Source organism: Pristis pectinata, chromosome 9 (assembly GCF_009764475.1).
Source record: "Pristis pectinata isolate sPriPec2 chromosome 9, sPriPec2.1.pri, whole genome shotgun sequence".
NCBI classification, from domain to species: domain Eukaryota; kingdom Metazoa; phylum Chordata; class Chondrichthyes; order Rhinopristiformes; family Pristidae; genus Pristis; species Pristis pectinata.
Window position 1 is genome coordinate 30,303,584 of NC_067413.1, and position 21,403 is coordinate 30,324,986.

Sequence of the window (21,403 nt, forward strand, 5' to 3'; positions counted from 1 at the left end):
TATATTGTGGTGTGGTCTGCACAGTTCACTGGAGATCTGGAGGCCAGGAATGGCACTATAAAGGGCAAGTCTTTGAGAGCTTTATTCCCAATTGGGAAACCAATTTTTAAAATGTTTATTCACTTTTTGGGGTCTGGGCCTCATTGGATAAGAGACTTGCTCAGCCAATTCATGGGAGCTATTCAAGTGGTGGGGCCAAGAGACATGGACACACGAGACTAGGTACAGACATCTGTAGTCATAGACAGGCCAGACGGATACAGACATCTGTAGTCATAGAGAGCCCAGATGGGTACAGTAGTCTTGGAGTCATAGACAGGCCAGAAAGGTACAGACATCTGTAGTCATAGACAAGCCAGACGGGTACAGATGTCTGTAATCATAGACAGGCCAGGTGGCTTTGGATGATCTGTAGCCATAGTCAGGCCAGACAGGTACTGATTTCTAGGAGTCATGGACAGACCAGACTTTCTCTCTGATCCTGTAACTCTTTCGGAATGATGCTCTTAAGTTCACATCACCTCTCAGTCATCCTACCAAAAATCAATGCTCCACATTTTTCCACATTAAGTTCCCTCTGCCATGGTATCACCCATCCCAACACCTTGACCGTACCCTGCTGCAGTCTGTTATAGTCCTCCTTAGTGAGTGGCACCTGCTACTTCAGCACCAGTGTCCTGTACACCCAAATCCTCAATACAAGAAGCAGTCCATTTAAAACACATTTACTACACAGTAGAAACTGATGCAGGGTCTCAACCCAAAATGTTGACAATTCCTTTTCCTCCACAAATGCTGCTCGACCCGTTGATTTCCTCAAACTGCTTGCCTTTTACTAAACAGAATGTTAATGGATGAGTAAACATTAGCTGAATGAGACTGGTCTTAAACAATAAGTGAACACTGAAGTCTCTGAAATTCATCTTGTAGAAGATTTATTGCAAGGTTTACCATCGTTCAATCCTTAGCATGCCCAATAGCTTCATGCATAGACCAACACACAAAACACTGGAAGAACTCAGTGGGTATGGCAGGATCTATGGACGGAAATAGACAGTCAACATTTCAGGTTGAGATGAAGGGTCTTGACCTGAAACGTTGACTGTCCATTTTTTTTGCTATTTGTTGCAAATTTAGCCACTTTGTTTATCTGCTGCTCTAACTCACAGTGACATTTGATACCCAAGTGAGAGCAACTCGTGTGTCCTTGTTACTGTAGAATTTTGCCTGCCATGGGGATGAAGTGAAAAGCTTGTTTTATGGAATATTTTACACAAAAGCTGCCAGAGGCTGTTTGTACTTTCAGTGAGTCTAATGAACACAGCAGAACCTTGCACAAAATGTAGTTCACTGGAAACTTTAAACTTTAATATTCATGTTTTTTGGTCATCTTAAGCACCCGTGCACTTCTCATGCAGACGTTTGAAGTATTAGTGAACAGGAGAGTCTACTGCCTTAACAGTGAATTAAACGGCTGCTCATTTATTTTACAGTCACTACCTTCAGTACTGCCTATGGAAGGAGAAATGCCAGTAACTTCCAGTTCATAGGTGAAAGTAAAAGCCTGGTTGCCTGAGTGCTTTGCAAAGCCAAGCTCGGCGACGTAGACAGTAACTGGGGCCACTGTGGTGTTGGGTGGACCGATCAGACAGGTAATTTCAGTATCTGATGGCAAAATAAAAGAGAAATCAAATCATCAAAATCAATCAACAATAAAAGGTGGTTCTTCCCTTTAATATAACCCTCCAGAGTAAAACAAAGTGTTACTCCAGCTTTTTTAGTTCCCATTCTGATCTGCTTTAATTGCCCCCATTCCCAGCTCCTTTAATTGCCCACATTGTTACCCCCTTTGTACCTTCCCCTGAGCTCTCTCCTGCCCTCCAGCCTATCACAGACCTTCCCTTCTGCTCCAATCCAACCCAACCCCTTTCTCCACATATTTAAATGTGTTAATTCTAAATTAATTCCTGTTCTGATGAAAAGTTACTGACCCGAAATGTTTACTCTGTGTCTCTCCAGAGACCCTGCCTGATCTGCCAGCATTCCCAACCTTTTCTGGTTTTACTTCAAATTTACAGCAAATGCAGGCATGAACAAATTAAGGCATGAACAAGCCTTAAGTCCCTGTTAATACCCACAGTGCATCTTAAGTTCAAACTACATCTGGTTATATTTGCGCAGTCCCCCTGAGATGTTTCTTCAGTCACAATCCCTATATATCCACAGGTTAGTGATGATGTGTGCCATCATACCACATAAAAAGCCAAAACACTTGTTGCTTAATTCACGAACCAATTGCAACTCAAGTACCAAGAATGGCTGAATAAGTGAGAGTTCAGGAGCATCACCACCTATCCCAGTGACATACTGCCCAATCCCAGACCCTGTGATCTACTCCCCAATCCTGAGCCCAGTGATCCACTTGCCTAATCCCACAGGCCAGTGATCCACACCCCTATCCCAGTGATCCACTCGCCCAATCCCGAGCTCATCACTGCATGTGGAGGGGGAGTAGGGGAACGTTGCTACTTACAGGTGGAGTGTGAACGGAGTGGTCTGCCTTGGGGAGAGGCAGGGACCATTGCACCATCAAAGGGAATTGTGGAAATATTTGGGGCTCAGTGAGATGTGGACAGCACAGGGAAACAGGATCGGCTGAAGGCAGCGGAACGAAGGAGCTGTGGCCTCTTCCTGTGCTTCTAAAGAAACCGAGGGGCAGTTCCCTCCTCAGCTGCCAGACTGCACTATCCCACGCCTACACCTGCCCCACCAGAGGAAGGAGCCCCCACACTGCCTCCTGTACGTGGTGAGCCATCAATCCCAGGATTTACCCCTCCCACCCCACCACACTCACACCAGTGATTTCATTGGATTTTGCAGCAGCTCACCAGTTAGTCCTGTGATTGGACATTTGGCTCCTCCAACCAGAACCCAGGTGGTGTCAGTCTTTGAAGTGTTGGCGAATGGGAAGCCTGATATGGTCAGGACTGTGCCTGAAACACTGGAACCTGCAGGAGCAAAGGGCAAAGTTACACCATTGTCATGGTCACTGCAGTCAGGTCTGGGGCTGGAGGTTACGTGTGACAAGGATGTAGGCTGTGGTCTGAGGGCCATGCCCATGGTGGAAAGAGCTGGCCCTGGAGTGAGAAGGTAATGAGAGGGAACACACTCGGCCCCTCGAACCTGCTCCACCATTCAATCTGATCATGGCCTCAACACCACTCTCCCCCTCTCCCTATCCCCCCGATTCCCTTGTACTCCGTCAATCACTGCCTATGCGCTGACTCCTCCTCCACACCTCTCTGGGTCGAGTATTCAAAGATTCACAACCCTTTGAGAGAAGAAATTCCTCCTCCTCTCCATCTGAAATAGGTGATATCTTATTCTGAAGCCCTGCCCCTAGTTCTGGAGGCACAGGTCAACCATGATGGTACAGACAGGATGGGCTGAAGGGCCTGTTCCTGGGCCATACTGTTCTATGTTCTACATGTTCATCACACAAAGCAGGGCCGAAATCTGGGCCTCATGCTGAGGCAACCCACTGAGACGGGCAAGAGGCAGATTTTTGTTCAGGAAAGTTGTTAGTATTATGGAACAAGGCAGGAGGACAGAGGTAAGAGACAGATTAGCCATGGTCTAATTGGAACCTACCTGAAGGAATGATTGACCTCTCCCCCTGTCCATCTCCCGCCCCCACCCCCTGCCTTGGTTACTTGTGACAATTACCAGTGTTTTAAACAACAGTGAGTACACCAGCTGTGAATAACTCGGACACAACGTGCCTTCAGACAGTCCCTGGATTTACACAAAGCCCCTGTGGTTTGAGTACACACCTCTGCTCGGGCTGATGCCTGTAATGACTGGGGTTTTCGCAGAATTCCACCTGTATCCACAATTCCCGGAGCAGTTGCTGGGAATGCCATTGATGAAAACCTGCACCTGTGGGGAAGGAAAGGGCATGAAGAGCCAAGAGGTTCTGATCAGCGTGGCGCTGCAGTGTGAAGTCCACAGCCACCAGCTGTTATGGAACTGTGGTTACTGCCACATCCTAGTGACATGTTGTTGGGTTAATTGGCCCCAGTGTGTAGGTTGGTGGTAGAATCTGGGGGGAGTTGATAGGAATGTAGGGAAACTAGTTTACAGGGAAAATTAATAGGGGAATGTGATTGCTCGGTGTGTCAGCATGGGCTCAGTGGGCCAAATGGCCTCCTTCTGCATCGTAAGGAGAATGAAGTATTCTTTGTGAGACTAGGAGGTGAACTAGTCACAGTGGATGTTTAGAGCTGACGAGAACTGGTGAGTTCTCTTGAGAATCTCAGGGACTGCGTGGCTGAGAAATTGGTGCGGGGGGCAGCGTTTCAGGTTTATTAATCATTGGGATCTCTTCTGGGGATGGTGTGACCTGTAAAAAAGGGACGGGTTACACCTGAACTGGACGGGGACCAATATCTTGAGGGCAGGTTTGCTAGAACTGTTGGGGAGGGTTTAAACTAGTTTGGCAGGGGATGGGAACCAGAGTGATAGATCAGAGCTTGGTTCATTTACTGTACAAGTAGATGCAGAGTGTAGAAAGAGTATGAGGAAGGATAGGAAGTTGAAAGGGCAAAATTGCAGTCAGTTGGATGGACTGAAGTGTGTCTACTTCAATGCAAGAAGTATCAGGAACAAGGCTGATGAACTTAGAGCGTGGATAAGTACATGGAACTATGACGTGGTGGGCATTACAGAGACTTGGCTGTCGCAAGGGCAGGAATGGCTGCTGGATACCCTGGGGTTTAGATGTTTCAAAAGGGACAGGGATGGAGGTAAAAGAGGTGGGGGAGTGGCTTTGCTGATCAGGGACAGTGTCACAGTTGTAGAAAGGGAGGATGTCCTGGAGCAATCGTCCACTGAGTCACTATGGGTGGAAGTCAGAAACAGAAAGGGAGCGATCACTCTATTGGGAGTATTCTACAGACTCCCCAATAGCAGCAGAAACACTGAGGAGCAGATCGGGAGGCAGATTTTGGCGAGGTGCAAAAATAACAGGGTTGTTGTCATGGGTGATTTCAACTTCCCCAACATTGATTGGCACCTCATAAGTGTAAAGGGGATAGATGGGACGGAGTTTGTTCGGTGTGTACAGGAAGGATTCCTGACACAGTATGTGGACAGGCCGACTAGAGGAGAGGCCGTACTGGACCTGGTACTAGGCAATGAGCTTGATCAGGTTTCAGATCTCTCAGTGGGAGAGCATTTTGGAGATAGTGATCATAACTCTTTGACCTTTACCATAGCCTTGGAGAGGGATAGGAGCAGATGATATGGGAAAGTCTTTAACTGGGGGAGGGGGAATTATGATGCTATTAGGCAGGGACTTGGGAGCATAAATTGGGAACAGATGTTCTTGGGGAAGTGCACAGCGGAAATGTGGAGGTTATTTAAGGAATACTTGCATGGAGCTCTGGATAAGTTTGTCCCATTGAGGTAGGGTAAGGATGATAGAGTGAAGGAACCATGCTTGACACGAGATGTAGAATATCTTGTCAAGAGGAAGAAAGCATGGATCAGACAGGGCTCTGGAGAGTTACAAGGTAGCCAGGAGGGAGCTTAAGAATGGACTTAGGAGAGCTAGAAGGGGGCATGAGAAGTCCTTGGCGAGTGGGATCAAGGAAAACCCCAAGGCATTCTGCACGTATGTGAAGAATAAGAGGATGACTAGAGTGAGGGTAGAACCGATCAGGGATAAAAGCGGAAATATGTCCCTGGAGTTGGAAGAGGTAGGAGAGGTCCTTAATGAATACTTTGCTTTGGTATTCACCAGAGAAAGAGACCTTGATGTTTGTGAGGATGGCGTATGACAGACTGATATGCTGGGGCACGTCGATGTGAGGAAGGAGGATGTGCTGGAACTATTGAAAAACATTAGGATAGATAAGTCACCGGGGCCGGACGGGATATATCCAAGGTTATTACGGGAAGCTAGGGAAGAGATTGCTGTGCCTTTGGCAACAATCTTTGCGTCCTCACTGGCCACAGGAGTAGTGCCAGATGATTGGAGGGTGGCAAATGTTGTTCCTTTGTTTAAGAAAGGAAGTAGGGATAACCCTGGGAATTACAGACCAGTGAGTCTTACTTCAGTGGTGGGCAAATTACTGGAGAAGATTCTTAGAGACAGGATTTATGGGCATTTAGAGAAGCATAGAGACAGTCAGCATGGCTTTGTGAGGGGCAGGTCATGCCTCATAAGCCTGATTGAATTCTTTGAGGATGTGACAAAGCACATTCATGAATGGAGAGCAGTAGATTCAGTGTACATGGATTTTAGTAAGGTGTTTGATAAGGTTCCTCATGGAAGGCTTATTCAGAAAGTCGGGAGGCATGGGATCCAGGGAAACTTGGCTGTGTGGATTCAGAATTGGCTCGCCCATAGAAGACAGAGGGTGGTTGTAGATGGAGCATATTCTGCCTGGAGGTTGGTGACCAGTGGTGTTCCGCAGGGATCTGTTCTGGAACCCCTGCTCTTTGTGATATTTATAAATGACTTGGATGAGGATGTGGAAGGGTGGGTTAGTAGGTTTGCTGATGATATAACGGTTGGGGGTGTTGTGGATCGTCTAGAAGGTTGCTGTAGATTACAACAGGATATTGATAGAATGCAGAGCTGGGCTGAGAATTGGCAGATGGAGTACAACCCAGATAACTGTGAAGTGATGCACTTCGGGGGTTCAAATTTGAAGGCAGAATACAGGGTTAATGGCAGGACTCTTAGCAGTGTGGAGGAATAGAGGGTTTTTGGGGTCCACGTCCATAGATCCCTCAAGGTTGCCACACAGGTCGATAGGGTTGTTAAGAAGGCGTATGGAGTGTTGGCCTTCATTAGTCGGGGTACTGAGTTCAAGAGCCGCGAGGTGATGTTGCAGCTCTATAGATCTCTGGTTAGACCACACTTGGAGTATTGCGTTCAGTTCTGGTCGCCTCATTATAGAAAGGATGTGGAAGCTTTAGAGAGGGAGCAAAGGAGATTTACCAGGATGTTGCCTGGATTGGACAGCATGTCTTATAAGGATAGGTTGAGTGAGCTAGGGCTTTTCTCTTTGGAGAGAAGGAGGATGAGAGGTGACTTGATAGAGGTGTACAAGGCGATAAGAGGCATAGATCGAGCGGACAGCAGAGACTTTTTCCCAGGGTGACAATGGTTAACACGAGGGGGCATAATTTTAAGGTGATTGGAGGGAGGTATAAGGGGGTTGTCAGGGGTAAGTTTTTTTACACAGAAAGTGGTGGGTGCATGGAACGCACTGCCAGCAGAGGTTGTGGGGGCAGATACATTAGGGATATTTAAGAGACTCTCAGACACATGAATGATAGAAAAATAGGGGGCTATGTGGGAGGGAAGGGTGAGATAGATCTTAGAGCAGGATAAAATGTCAGCACAACATTGTGGGCCGAAGGGCCTGTACTGTGCTGTAGTGTTCTATGTTCTATGACTGAGAATCTCTGCTCCCCAGCTCAGGAACCTGATGTGCAGATCTAACATGGACCACATCAACTTTGGCTGAGGATTATTACGCAACAGTTAAAACTGTAGGTGACCAGATCATCTGGGAAATATAATTCCAAAGCAAACCCTGCAGATACTGGTAATCAGAAAAAAAAAAGAGAATGCTGGAAACACACAGCAGGTCAGGCAGTGTCTTTGGGGAGAGAAAGACCTTCCATAGAACTTGGAATGTTAACTCATTTTCTCTCTCCATAGTTACTGCCTGACCTGCTGAGTGTTTCCAGCATTCTCTGTTTAAATCTGAGACAAGGACAGAGTGTGTGCATCCACCCACACTATGTTCATTTCCCCCAGACCTCGGCACATTAGTAGAATGCTGCAGTTTCAGGGAAAACTGAGCTAGTCCACGGTAATGGAACACATGCTTCCTGACTTATGGGATACAATGGCAACAAATGGAAGGGAAACACTCAGCTCTCGTTCGCTCCAGGTGGGAGGTATGTGCAGCTGAATGGTGGTCTACTTTGTAACTTAGAAGGTTGAAGGGATTTGATGGTTGGGTGGGGATGGGGTGTGGGGAGGGTGTGCTTGGAGAGGGTCCAGAAATCAGAGCCAAAGTACTCAGAGGGATATCAGGAAGGACATCTTCACAATGCAAAGAAATGATAACTGGCCCCATCTGGGAAATCTGCGGATCTGGGTGCTTAACTAAAAACTTCAGGGTTAAGATCAATAGATTGTCGTTGGATTCGGGTGAATGTGAAGCAAATGGATTTGGGGTGGGCGTTGGCTCTAATTGGAGTAGGGGGAAGGGTGAGCTATAAATGGGGTTGGGGTACGGGTTAGCTATGGTTTAACTGTAGAACAGGTTTGAGGGGCTGCACAACCCCAACCCTTCCTCAGCAATGGAACACTATGGACCACCTCCTGCACCACCATGGACTTGTCTCTAATTGTGTATTTTTTGTACGAATGTATTGTTTTGCGTAGTCTTTTTTTTCTGCATTGTTTTGCATAATTTACGTATAATTTATGTTCCATGTGTTGTCTGTACCGACATGCCTGTGATGCTGCTGCAAGCAGGGTTTTCATTGCACCTGTACCTCACCGTACCTGTGCACATGACAATAAACTCTACTTGACTTGTCAAGGTTCCCTGCCATTTTTGTGTGTGTGGGGAGGTTGCAGGAGGGTGTCTGCTGAACATACCTGGGGCAGGACATGTGGTGTGCGGAACAGGTCTCCGATCAGCCGTTGACTAAACTGCCCTCCATGCTCATCCTCATTCACAGTAACTCTCACATTGACTCCATGAACATTTGAATCATTAACCTATTTGACACAGGATCAGCAGACATTTTAACACCTGACATTTGTAGTGCCGCAATCAAATTGTGGTCACTTGATTTTGTTCAACAAACTTCACCAGGAGTTCCTGGCTGCAGCTCCTTATATTCCCATAATTGGGATCTGGACATAGTGGTCAGTCTGGCATTTACTGCCCATTCTTAATGCCCTCGAGAAGATGGGGGTGAGCTGCCTCCTTGAACCGCTGCAGTCCTTCTGGTGAAGGTGCTCCCACTGTGTCGTTAGGGAGAGAGTCCCAGGACTTAGACCCAGTGACGATGAATGAACGGCCAATATGCAGGATGGCGTGGAGCAAACGAGGCACCTGAGCACCAGCCGCCTGTTTCTCCAGGTGGCAGAACCATGGATTGAGAGATGACACCGGAGTGACAGGTGGGAGAACCCCCGGATTGAGAGGTGACATCAGAGCGACTCACTTAAAATGAACTGGAGCCAAATGGGACCATCACGGTCATGGCCCATTGTGGAACAACCTATTCTCATCTTCCCCCCTCAGCCACATGCAATGCGTCTGTTTAGAACAGCAGCAACACCGGATGTTGTTGAAAAGTTCATGAATATAACAGGGAGAGGTCATTCAGCCCCTCGAGCCTGATCTACCTGTAACCTGGTCCCAGCATGGTCGGACCAGGGGATTGGACAGGTCTGTTGTGTCGTCCCACCTGGGTCTGCCTCTCACCTGTAGGATGGGCTGATTTCCAGCCTTGTTCAGCCATTTCACCCTCCAGTTGAAACCGGAGCAGCTGCCTGTCCTCTGCACCGACACACTCCCGATCTCAGGAATGCTTTGTAAACCGTACTGCATTTCCAGGTTGGAAGCACCAACTGGCAATCCTTCAAAACCAAAACAAAAGTCAGGATGGTGCAGAGGACCAGGAGTGTACGGCAGTGGTGCGAGGGTACAAACATCCCCCAAATCTCTCCTCCGCACAGACCAGGACTTTCCCCTCCAGTAGCTCTCCAGCTCCCCAGTGACCAGCCCCCAGTGACCAACTCCCCAGTGAACCCCTCCCCAGTACCCGCCCCCCAGTGACCAGCCCTCCCAGTGACCCACTCCCCGTGGAATTGTCTGTTCTGTTGCCGGCAACAGGCTAGCCTGGGTTTGCTGTGGGAAACATTCTCCTCCTCTCCCCTTTTCCCAATCCCCCTCACTCTGTCTCACCTGCTCACCACCCTCCCAGGACATCATTCCTCATTACCCCTAGCAAAGCATCTTGTGGTTGTCAATACCAACTGTTAGACCCCGCGTTGACACCTGACACAAGTTCCTTCCATCCATTCACCTGCTGGATTATCTTTCCACTCCTGGAGTCTTGAGCACTGTCTCTCTCTCTCTGTCTCTCTCTCTCTCTCTCTCTCTCTCTCTCTGGAGTCCACTTGATCCCTCTGGGAACTCCGGAGGGTGGGATGGTGGGTGGTGATCTGGGGAAACCTTCTGCAAACTGTGACTGTAACACTACCTATTCCCCCTTTCATGGCGAAGGACTAGCTGAAGAGGTTTGTAACCCTGCTTGTCCACGCTGAAGACTGTGTGGGCAATATCGGTGGAGTGCTGGGGGTGGGTGCCCACTGTGTGGGCACAGTCAGGATGTAGTCCAACTGGTCTGCAAACACTGACCACAACCTGCCTGGACTGTGATCACAGGCTTCAGGAGTAGGGACTGAACACACAATGCACAGGCTCAGAGGTGAGGGAGTAGGGTCAGGGTCCAAGCCTCAACCCCAGTGGGTGACATAGAGACAGGCGAGGCTGTACTGAGGTGAGGTAGAAGGTTAAACTGAAGTCAACCTCTCTGAGGTTTAACTGGAAAGAAAGCAAATAGATCTTGTTTGCTGTCCCTCTGTAAACTGATAAACGTGACTGGGCTTTGTCCACAGCCCAAGACACAAACACTGCAGGCTGGGTGTGACAAGACACGTCTCCCACTGGCCCAGAGGGTGGTATGTACGTGGTATGAGCTTCCAGAGGAAGTGGTTGAGGCAGGTACAATAACAACTTCTAAAATCAGTTGGACAGGTACATGGATGGAAAGCTTTCGAAGGTCATGGGCCAAATGCTGGCAAATGGGACTAGCTTGGATGAGCATCTTGGTCAGCATGGGCCAGTTGGGCCAAAGGGCCTGTTTCTGTGCTGTACGACTCCATAACTCTACTATGCCAGATTACCTACAGATCCAGAACCTTTGCAGGGCGTAGTACTTCACACACAGTGGAACTTCCTAAGGTTTACCGTGTGACAAGATTTTCCAGCAGGTAAGCAGACTGAGAGCTGGTGTCCAAAGCTCTCTGGCTCTCGTTACTCACCCTTCAGCAGACGGCCAAAGGCCTGAATGTCCATGGTGCCAGTGATGGGGGGAGATGCTGCCTCTCTTCTCCACACTCTTACAATGGATCCCTTAGGCCACGTGATTCCCCTGTAAGCAGCCTTATCCTTTAAGCCATTGGATGCAGTCTGGACAAACAGTAATTGCAAATATTACATTTCCTGACACAGAATCCTGGTCCATCCAGGGCTTCTCCCAGTCTCCAGTCAAACACTGGTGGGAAAGTCCGAGAGTCTCAGGCTGTTAAGGCCAGTTACATCGATGATGCACAGATCCGCTAGGGTGCGGTGGGGCATTGGGGAACATCCTGGGAATTCTCCTTCTGAGGGGATGGTGCAGTGGGCCATTGGGGAACATCCCGGGATTTCTCCCTTGGAGGGAAGGGTGCAAGAAACACGATCCCTATCCCAAAATGCACCCCATGTCCACCAGCTCCAGACTTATCCCAGCAGCTTACAGCAGAGAACTTTCTCGCAGTTGTAACTCTCCTCCACCTCTGCCAACACAACTCAGAGCCCTCAGGCAGAGGGGGAGGAGAGTAAAACAGTGCACTATGGCTGGAGGTGGTGTATAAATTAGGTGCAACCCTGTTGGGGCTCCCGTGCTCACTCAGGTGTTTCCACATTTCAGGAGTTAGCCAGGGGAATCACAGGATCATGATGGGGGACTGTGGCATGAGAAAGCATGTCCACCCTGCCATGTTAATTCTGGAAGTGAGTAGACAAGCAGAGTACAATGTGGAAACCTGCTCAGGAGATTGAATGATTTGGCAAGGGGAAATATGGTTCACAGAAATCTCTTCTGTTGGAGACAAGATCAGTAGGGCAGGGGTTCATAGTTACGGGCTTCACAGAAAACAGGAAAGGTACGACTAATTTTAGTGAAAAGGGAGATTACCAGCTGGGGAAGGGGAATCAGAAGCCCATGGCAGTGTTTAGAAGAGAATGGGGTAGAATGCAGTTAGTGGACTGGAGGGAGGTCCTGGTCCCATCAACTTCAGTAATGGACAGGAGGGAGGTCCTGGTCACACCAACTCCAGTAACAGACAGGAGGGAGGTCCTGGTTGCACCAACTACAGGAGCAAACGAAGCCACTGCCTGGGTGCTACAGTCCTGGTGCAGGTGCTCCCATATGCTGTTGAACAGGGTTCAGGCCAGTGACAATGAGGGAGTGGTGATATACTTCCAAGAAAGGATGTTGTGCGGGTTGGAGGGGAACCTGCAGATGGTGGTGTTCCCTGGTATCTGGTGGAGGCAGAGGGTCTGGGAAATGTTCCTGCTCATGTCTGCACTACCTCCAACCCAATTTAGGGGAGGTGGGTAACCACAGTGCACTCTGTAGGTGTAACACAGTGCAGCCACTAAGTGAGTGAAAGTTTTGGGGATCACATAAGTGCAGCTGTTGAGTTTGAGTGTTGGAGCTACACTCAGAAGCATGTGGGAAGTATCCCTCCTCGTTCCAGACCTGTGCTTTGCAGATCTTATGAAGTCCATGTCACACTGACCTGAGCAAAGCCAACCTCCAGCAAAGGAATATTGAAGCTACAGTTGAAGGGAATCATGGTTATCTCATACTCATTGGACGAGCTGTCATTCACATTTCTATTCCGTGTCACAATGAACTGCTTAATAATAATCCCTCTGGCAATCAGTGGTGGGAGCCCTCTCACTGGAACACCTGCAATTTAAAAATGGCACTCACCGATAGCCGTAACAACACGACTGGGGGCACACACTGACACACCATAGAGCTACTGCCTCACAGCATCAGTGACCCAGATTCAATCCTGACCTCTGGTGCTGTGTGTGGTTTGCAAGCTCCCCCATGACCATGTGGGTTTCCCCTAGCTGCTCTGGTTTCTTCCCACTTCCCATGGAGGTTGGTAGGTTATTTGTCTGCTGTGAATTGCCCCCAGAGTATAGATGAAGGATACAATCTGGGGGAGTTGATGGGAATTGGAATGTGTAAATGTGTGGTTGGTGGTCAACACAGACTCGATGGGCTGAAGGGCCCATTTCCGTGCTCCATGGTACTACACTGATGTTTTGGCCACTTCAGACAAGGTAACTTGGAAGGTGTACAGGAACGGAATATGGCAGCTGTGAGCACCGCAGGCTCAACTCACCCATCACAGACAGGAGTCAACAATCCACAAACCACACCACAGCAGCTGTAGAAGAATAACAGAAGGCCATTCAGCCCCTCAAGCCTGCTCCACCATTCCATCAGATCATGCCTGATGTGAAAGTATATTCCATTCACCCAACTTTAGTGTTGTGCCCTGGATACTCTGACCCAACAACACTGGCCCAATCCCTCATACTCCACCATGGGATACATTGGCGAGGGACCCGTGCTTTTGCTGAGGAGCCATGCACATGGCTGAGAGCAACAGGACTCCTTGGATTTGATGCTCCTGGTTTATGTTTCTCAGGCCAGGGCTGGTTTACCCGTTGTTGACTATAACCCACTGGAATTCCACATTACGTGGCTACTTTGTCCAGCATTAGTTTGGCACTCGGGTTTGTAAGTACAAAATACCAATATTTTCTTGACCGCTGGTTGTAGCATGCTGCCCAATGTAGACAGTATCCACAAAGTAATCCTGGTCTGATGACTTCAACAGTCTGATCGTTTCCAGCATGAAGTTGGTCCCTTTGGAAAACTTGGCCTGTACGGACTTGAGCAAATTGATGCAGGTATAGGACCATCTGAAAGCAGAAGCATTCAGTTATGGTTCTGCGCAGTCCTCACTGCTAGCCTCAAAATCCACCCCTTCCCAGTACAACAACTGCAAGGATAAAGGGACAGTCTCTAACTGGTTGACGGGGCACGTAGTGATAGTAATGACCAAAGGACAGAGGTTTAGTGAGAGGCGAAAGATTTAAAAGGGACCTGAGGAGCAACTTTTTCACACAGAGGCTGGTGATTGGATGGAATGTGAGGTGAATTGGATGAATAGAGGTGGGTACAATTACAACATTTAAAAAGCTAACTTTCCTTGAGGAGGTGGGGCTGAGGTGCATTTTTGAACCACTGCAATCCCGTAAAGGTGCTCCCACAGTGCGTTTGGGGAGGGAGTTCCAGGAGTTAGACCCAGCAACAATGCAATACCAGGTTTATTTCCAAGTCAGGATGGGGTGTTTTACTTGGCTGAGGGGTAAATTTTGGCTAGGAATCCAGGAGAACAGCACTGCTCTTCAATGATCAAGGGCATCGGAGTAGGGCAGGTCTTCAATTCAATGTCACATCTGAAGAACAGCACCCCTGAGAGTGTGGTACCCTTTCCGTACTGTGCTGCATTTCCAGTCCAGGTTATAGACTCCAGTTACCTGAGGGGAGCCAGCACACTTGGTATTTGTGTGCTTTGGGATGTTCTGAAGATTTGAAAGGCCTGAGGGTAAATACAATCTCCGCCACCTTTCTTTCTAACTGATGGTTTTGTTTTGCCACATTTCCCAGTGAGAAAAAAATGTTAAAAACTAAACTTCAAAAAGCCTTTTTGAAGAAATTTGGGTCTGATGCTAAGACTTAGTCTATTGCAATCCTCTCATGTGGGCCTTCATGCTGAGAGGATTGTTGCAAATTTACCTTCTACTCAAAGAACCCACCCACCCTGGATATTCTCTCTTCTCCAACCTCCCATTGGGCAGAAGATACAAAAGCTTGAAAGCACATACCACCAGGCTCAAGGACAGCTTCTATCCTGCTGTCATAAAACTATTAAATGGTCTCTACTATGCTAAAATGGACTCTTGACCTTACAATCTACCTCATTATGGCCGTGCAGCTGATTGGCTGCCTGCACTGCACTTTCTCTGTAACTGTAACACTTTATTCTGCATTCTGTTGTTGTTTTCCCTTGTACTACCTCAATGCACTGTTGTGATGAAATGATCTGTATGGATGGCATGCAAAACAAAATTTTTCACTGTGTCTTGGTACATGTGACAATAATAAACCAACAATTAAAATAATACTTTATTACTTAATGTCTGGATGACTATCTCAGATTCTTTTACTGATTTCAAATAGGATTTGGAACATTCCGTTTATCAGGTGATTAATTCTGTTTGGAACTGCAAGATTTACTGTATAAATTAACCCCAAATTATTGAAATTTAAGAAATACTTACTGATTCTTTTGAGCAAATCTGTATTCCATCCAAAATGAACTGGACAGTGTTCTGCCTTGATCTTTGTAACTCAGTTCCAGCCAAATATCATTTCTCAAAAGTCCTTTGTATGCAAAGCAAAGCTGAAAGCATGGTTAAACCCACATTAGCTACACTTTCATTTTTGCCATTTCTTATCTAAGAACTTGCTGAGTGGAATAAAGATACAGGAAATCTGTCACCTGGTTAAGTTAATTCATATTTAAAATCATGCATATGAAGTTTGCAAGCATTTAACTGCAGAGCCTTGGAAATTTCCCCCTGGAAATACAACCACATTGACCCCAGTACATCAGAGTTACACCAGAATGCCTTTCCAATCTCTTTAGAATATGTACAGAGGGGGAATTGTCTTCAACAAGACTGTGAAGAAAGTGCCTGACACATGGGCACCAATTTTGGTTCAGAATCTCCCTCCATTTCTCCCCAACTCTCTTCCCTCTTATCCAGTCCTTGTCCTTTAACCATGGCACTTACACCTTTCTCCGTGTGAGAGACTGGACACCGAGTGCCGATGGGGTGTTGACAACAGATGATCACATCCCCTCAGCAATCACTGGGAAGCCAATTACAGAGTGAATTTAAGCTGGGAGTTTCCGAGAGCTCAGTGTACTCTAGCAGATAGAACACGGAATTACCAAGCCCACATACAATATATAAAATCTAAAATAAGCCCATTTGCTGTGGAGTTTAGAATGTGAGGTGATTTCGCTGAAGCGTGTAAACCTCTCAGAAGGATAGAAGATGAGAAGCCATTACCCTCAGCTGAGGATCCTGGAACTGGTGGATTTAGGATAGCAATGAGGAGAAATTTCTACATGCACGTGGTAGCGAGTCACTGGAATTCCTACCCCAGAAGCTGTGTGTGTCAGTGGTTGAATTTATTTGGGGCTTAGCTACTTAGATTTTTTGGGCATTAAATGATGGAGGGTATGGTGTGAGAGAGCAGAGTTGTTTAGGAGATTGACCATGACATTAGAAAATGACAGAGCAGAAAGAAGCAGAATGGCCTCCTCCTGGTCTGGGCTCTACCTACATTTTCACCAAGGACCAATGATCACTGAGCTCTACACATCAAATGGAAGTAGACAAAGTAGCCATGGTCTCACCTGCCTGTAGACGTTTAACAAAACTGGCTGATGGGATTGTGCAAAGCCAAACAGATAATAGGGGTTTTTGACAGAGTGTCGTCCGCAGAAGGCATTGGTCTCCACTGTCACCTGACCACTGTGATGGGTGGAACCCTGCAATGTTGAAAGGGGAAGAGCAAATTATATTCTGTTGACGGACTGGAATGGGAATCGGGGGAACATGGGCTCAAATTGGGGGGTGGGGGTTCAGGTCTGGTTGAGATTCAGGTCTGGGGAGTTCAGGTGGAGGGGGCAGGTTCAGGACTTGCTGGGGTTCAGGTTGGGGGGAGAATCAGAGTCTGGCTGGGGTTCAGGTCAGGGGAGGTTTCAGGTCAGGGGTTTCAGGTCGGGGGGGTCCAGGTCGGTGGGGTTCCAGGTCGGGGGGTTCCAGGTTGGGGGGTTTCCAGGTCGGGGGACTCAAGTCGGGGGGGTGGGCTCAGGTCAGGGGCACTTAGGTTGGGGCAGGCTTAGGTTGGGTCCATGGGGGTTCGGGTCTAGGGTGGGTTCAAGTTTCAGGTCTGAGGGGGGCAGTTAGGTCTGGGGGTGGGTGTTCTGTTCTGAAGGGTGTCTAGTTAGGGGGGCGTAGGGAGCAGGCATGAGGGGGTGCCATCTGACCTGAGAGGGGTGGGGTCTGATCAGGTCCTGGGAGTGGTGTCAATCCCACTGTAGCACCGAGCATCTGACATGAGTTTTAACTGGCAGATGTTAGTGGAAGTGACCACAAGGTGACACAAAGCTGCCAGATGTGGTGAAAATCCAACTGCTTCACTGAGGTCCTTTATCCAGGAGCCTGCTGTCCTCGGCTGCTCTGGGCCAGCAGTAACTTCAGTCCACATCGGAAGGATTGTCCTGTGTGCGTGTTGTACTGGTGGGGGGATGAACATTGAGCAAGATGACTGGAACACTCACCTGCTCTCCTTCACACTGACCAGGCAGACTGTGCCTCAGACTGAGTCATCAGACAAACCCACGACCCTGGGACTAAGAGACCAGCACTCAGCTTGGAAACTACAAGAAAGGTGTTCAGGACCAAATGTAACTTACTGAAAGTACGAGTCGATTGGCTGATGATTCTTATTTCGGATACATACCCAATCTTCAAAGTCATTGAAGTACTTGACTGCATATCCATTTGTGTAGCCAGCTATGTGCTCAGGACATTTCACACCCACCAGTTCTTCTAAAGCAGCTTTGACCTGTTTGGAGAGATTTCAATGCGTAGATTGATGAAGCCCTTTCCTTGACCTGGTGGCTCTACAACCTCAGTCTCTCTGCTTCTTTTTTGAGTATAGTTACCAGAGGATGGTTGTCAATGTATTATCACCACATCATTCCAGGCAGGTTATTTCAAAAAATGCTTGATTTGGTTCCTTACAAGTGCAGACACCAGTGACCAAATTCAAAGTGAGCTTTCAGGTGCTGGCTGTTACCATGTGCAATAAATAGGAGAAAGGATAGGATTCCCATGAGTTCCAAATTCCCACTAGTTACAGTATGAGTTTCACTGGTTGGAAAACCTCACATTAACTTCCTCTGAAACTCTCCACCCTGTGCCCGGTCACTCCAAGCCTGTGCCCCCACCACCCCACCCGGCAGATCACTCCCATCCACAGGACCAATTGCAAAAAGCGTTGGCACAGTGGTGTAATATATCACAGACAAATACAAGTGCGCTGAGCGAGATGTGACACACCTCATCAGCAGTAGCTGCATGTGGAAGGGGCCTGGAATCAATCCCATCCAGTCTCAGTGTGAAAGTGTCCATACTGGGTCTCCCTTTGACTCGTTCCTCCACTTCAATGGTGATGTTACTTCCTTCCGATGCCTTGTGCTGGAGTAAATCAAAATCCCCTTCACAGGAACAATGAGAAAACAATGTTAAAGAGGCAAGAGATTCCATGACATTGATTGGATTCCACTGCTGTGCATTCCCACATGTAAGATAAGACCTTTACTAGTCACATGTACATCGAAACACACAGTGAAATGCATCTTTGCATGGAATGTTCTGGGGGCAGTCCGCAAGTGTCACCACGCTTCCGGCGTCAACATAGCATGCCCACAACTTCCTAATCTTTACATCTTTGGAATGTGGAAGGAAACCGGAGCACCCAGAGGAAACCTACACAGGTACAGAGAGAATGTACAAACTCCTTACAGACAGCGTTGGGAATTGAACCTGGGTCACTGGCACTGTAATAGCTATAAATGTAGCTAACCGCTACACGACTGTGCCTGCATACATGTGTAGAGATGCGTGTGCACACAATTAGAGGTGTGTGAGGGACTGTGTAGGGATGTGGGTGTGCACATGTATAGAAGTGTGTGTGTGTGTGCATGTGTGCACGTGTGTTGTGTGTGCCTGTGGGTATGGGTGTAGGGAAGGGTAGGCTTGTGTAGTGATATGAGGGGCAGGGATATCTGTATGTGTATGGTGTGTGTTTGTATGTGTGTGCATGCATGTGTGTATGTATGCATGAGTATGATCTGTGTGCATGTTTGCATGAGCATCAATATGTGAGTGTGCGTGTGTGTATGAATGTGTGCATGTATGTAGTGCATGCGCGTGTCATAGATCAGCTGGGGGGAAGGTGGTTACTTGAACCTGGGAGCAAAGCAGCTTTAAATTGGGGGAGGAGACAGGAGTCTGGTTGGAGGAGATGGGCAGGATTGTGAAGGGATGATTCCAGGGTAAGGTCACGAGGACACCTGTCATCCAACCACGGGAATGCTCTGAATAAGGAGTGGGTGAGGTGTTTGTCAGCTGACGTGGGTCAGTTTGCTCACTGCTGAGAATGGGTGTGTGCGCTGAGGCACATTTACCTCTTGTGGAGATGAAGGTCACTGTGTGGACAAAGCCTTGGCTGATTGCAGTGCTCGACACTTTCACCCTATCAGGTCTAATCGACCACAGATCATTTAAAGCTTGCTCAATCTGCTTGTCTGAAGCATCTGCACGAAGAAGTCCTGGGGAGAATGAAAATAGTCCAGAGTCAACAATTCAAAGTAAGGAAATGACCTCAAAGCAATTGTCCCCTGACCTAAATCTTAGTGAAGGAAAGGCACTATTACATTCAGCATATGTAAAGAAGAAAAGCTACCATTTATTCATCTCGCCAGGATATTCCAAAGCACATCATAGCCCAAGAATTACTTTCAGGTGTTGTTCCGGCAAATATGGCAACTTACACAGTGCAAGATTTCACAGGGAATGAAAGGGATCTGTGACCAAGCATTGAAATTTAAAAATCTGCAACTGCTGTAAATCTAAAATAGAAGACAGTAAATGTGGAGAAACTCAGCAGGTCAGGCAGTATCTGTGGAGGGAGAAAGAGAGTGACCTAAAACCTTACGTCAGAATGGTCAGAGGTTCTGATGAAGGGTCATCAACCTGAAACATTAATTCTGTTTCTCTCACCACAGATGTTGCCTGACCCACTGAACATTTCCAGATTTTATGTTAGCTGTGACCAAATGCTCTGCTTTACTGCCCAGGTCCCACTGGTCTTCAAATAAACCTGCCTCCACCCACCTGAACACACATACAAGAGGGGCAGTAATTCATGTGCTGGGTAGGAACACTTGCATCCACAACTTCTGTCAGAGAACCAGACACATGGAGTGCAGCCTACCTGCTATAAGATTCCTTAAATTTAAATGAGATAAGATGAGTCCATTGATTACCATCACAGCAAGACCAGAGGATAGCTAATCAATACATAATTTACAGTCTACATTTTACGCAATTTGTTTCCAGTAATTCTACAATTATTTAGGGTTTGATCTGTAGAGACATTAGCAGTTGGGTGCATTTGACATTCATTGCAAGATATATTGCACCAAGTGTACACCTAATTCTCTGCTGTTTGTATTCATACCTCAAGGGTAATGCCCACTGGCAAGGTCATACAGCTGTAAAGAGATTAATTGGGACCAAATTGCTAAAACCACAGACTTCAGAGAAACAGCCATGGGCATTTCATCAGGGTGACAGTGAGCTCTTCTATAAAAGTGCACACGGACATGTTCCGGAGTTCTCCAGTGGGAGAAGCTGACTAGACCCCAATACTATCCAGCTCAGTATGATAGTGGCTACACTACCCCTGTCAGGGCAGTCAGCTCCAAACATGGATTAATTTAAAAATGACAATCACAGGGGCTTTTCCATGGTTCACCTTTGGAATGTCTTGCCTGACAGTGGGCTAGATACAGGTTCATTTGTAAACTACAAAAACCAGATAAATACATGATGGAGAATAACTTGCAGGGACTTGGAGAAAGTGGACTAACAGCATTGCTCTCTGAAAGAGCAGACACAGATTCAATGGGCTGAATCGCCTCTTCCTCCACGAAGGGTATTATTTCAGTGAAGTAATTTCCCATCCCCTGAGCACCGCAATCATTCCTCTTCCACATTTTCTCCAGTTCCCACTTGAAAGTTCCTGTTGAATCTTCTCCGACTGCATTTCCAGATTACAGCAACTCACTGCTTAAGAACTATCTCCTCCTCTCCCCTCTGGTTCTCTGGTAATCCCCTTCACTCCTGTTCCTGATCCTCCTGCATCTGGAAAGATTATCTCTTAATTTAGTGGAACAAAGCCCAAAATTGCCAAATGAATGATTATGTTATTGTGACTGCAGCACCAATGAACAGTTGGACAGGCATTTGGTGTGCCCATCCCTGGAATGACAGGCATCTGGGACACCAATACCCTGTGCATTCTTCAAAGCAAGATACTCATCTTCAGCAACTGGCCCGCACTGAGACAGGTACCAATGAGGATCAACATTCAGACTTTGCACCCAAGATGAGTGAGAGGATGTTAGACTCTTCCTGGTCACATTGTGTAGGGCCTTCAGTGATGAAGCCTGCAGGAGACACCAAGATCCTGTACAGGTGCCTGGAGAAATGCCAGCCCACTG

The 21,403-nt window shown here is 47.5% G+C and overlaps 1 protein-coding gene across 1 annotated transcript in view; it reads right to left on the reverse strand.

Moving 5' to 3' along the window:
* Positions 1 to 21,403, reverse strand: part of pkhd1l1.1 (PKHD1 like 1, tandem duplicate 1) — a 105,252-nt gene that overhangs the window by 61,189 nt on the left and 22,660 nt on the right. Inside the window, exons 16-26 of the mRNA XM_052023513.1 lie at positions 19,304 to 19,447; positions 18,174 to 18,331; positions 17,525 to 17,676; positions 13,717 to 13,886; positions 12,680 to 12,852; positions 11,156 to 11,303; positions 9,531 to 9,685; positions 8,693 to 8,815; positions 3,834 to 3,939; positions 2,889 to 3,008; positions 1,501 to 1,665 (exon numbers count right to left, since the gene is read on the reverse strand). Of these exons, the coding sequence (XP_051879473.1) occupies positions 1,501 to 1,665; positions 2,889 to 3,008; positions 3,834 to 3,939; positions 8,693 to 8,815; positions 9,531 to 9,685; positions 11,156 to 11,303; positions 12,680 to 12,852; positions 13,717 to 13,886; positions 17,525 to 17,676; positions 18,174 to 18,331; positions 19,304 to 19,447 (1,614 nt within the window). The remainder of the gene's footprint in view (positions 1 to 1,500; positions 1,666 to 2,888; positions 3,009 to 3,833; positions 3,940 to 8,692; positions 8,816 to 9,530; positions 9,686 to 11,155; positions 11,304 to 12,679; positions 12,853 to 13,716; positions 13,887 to 17,524; positions 17,677 to 18,173; positions 18,332 to 19,303; positions 19,448 to 21,403) is intronic.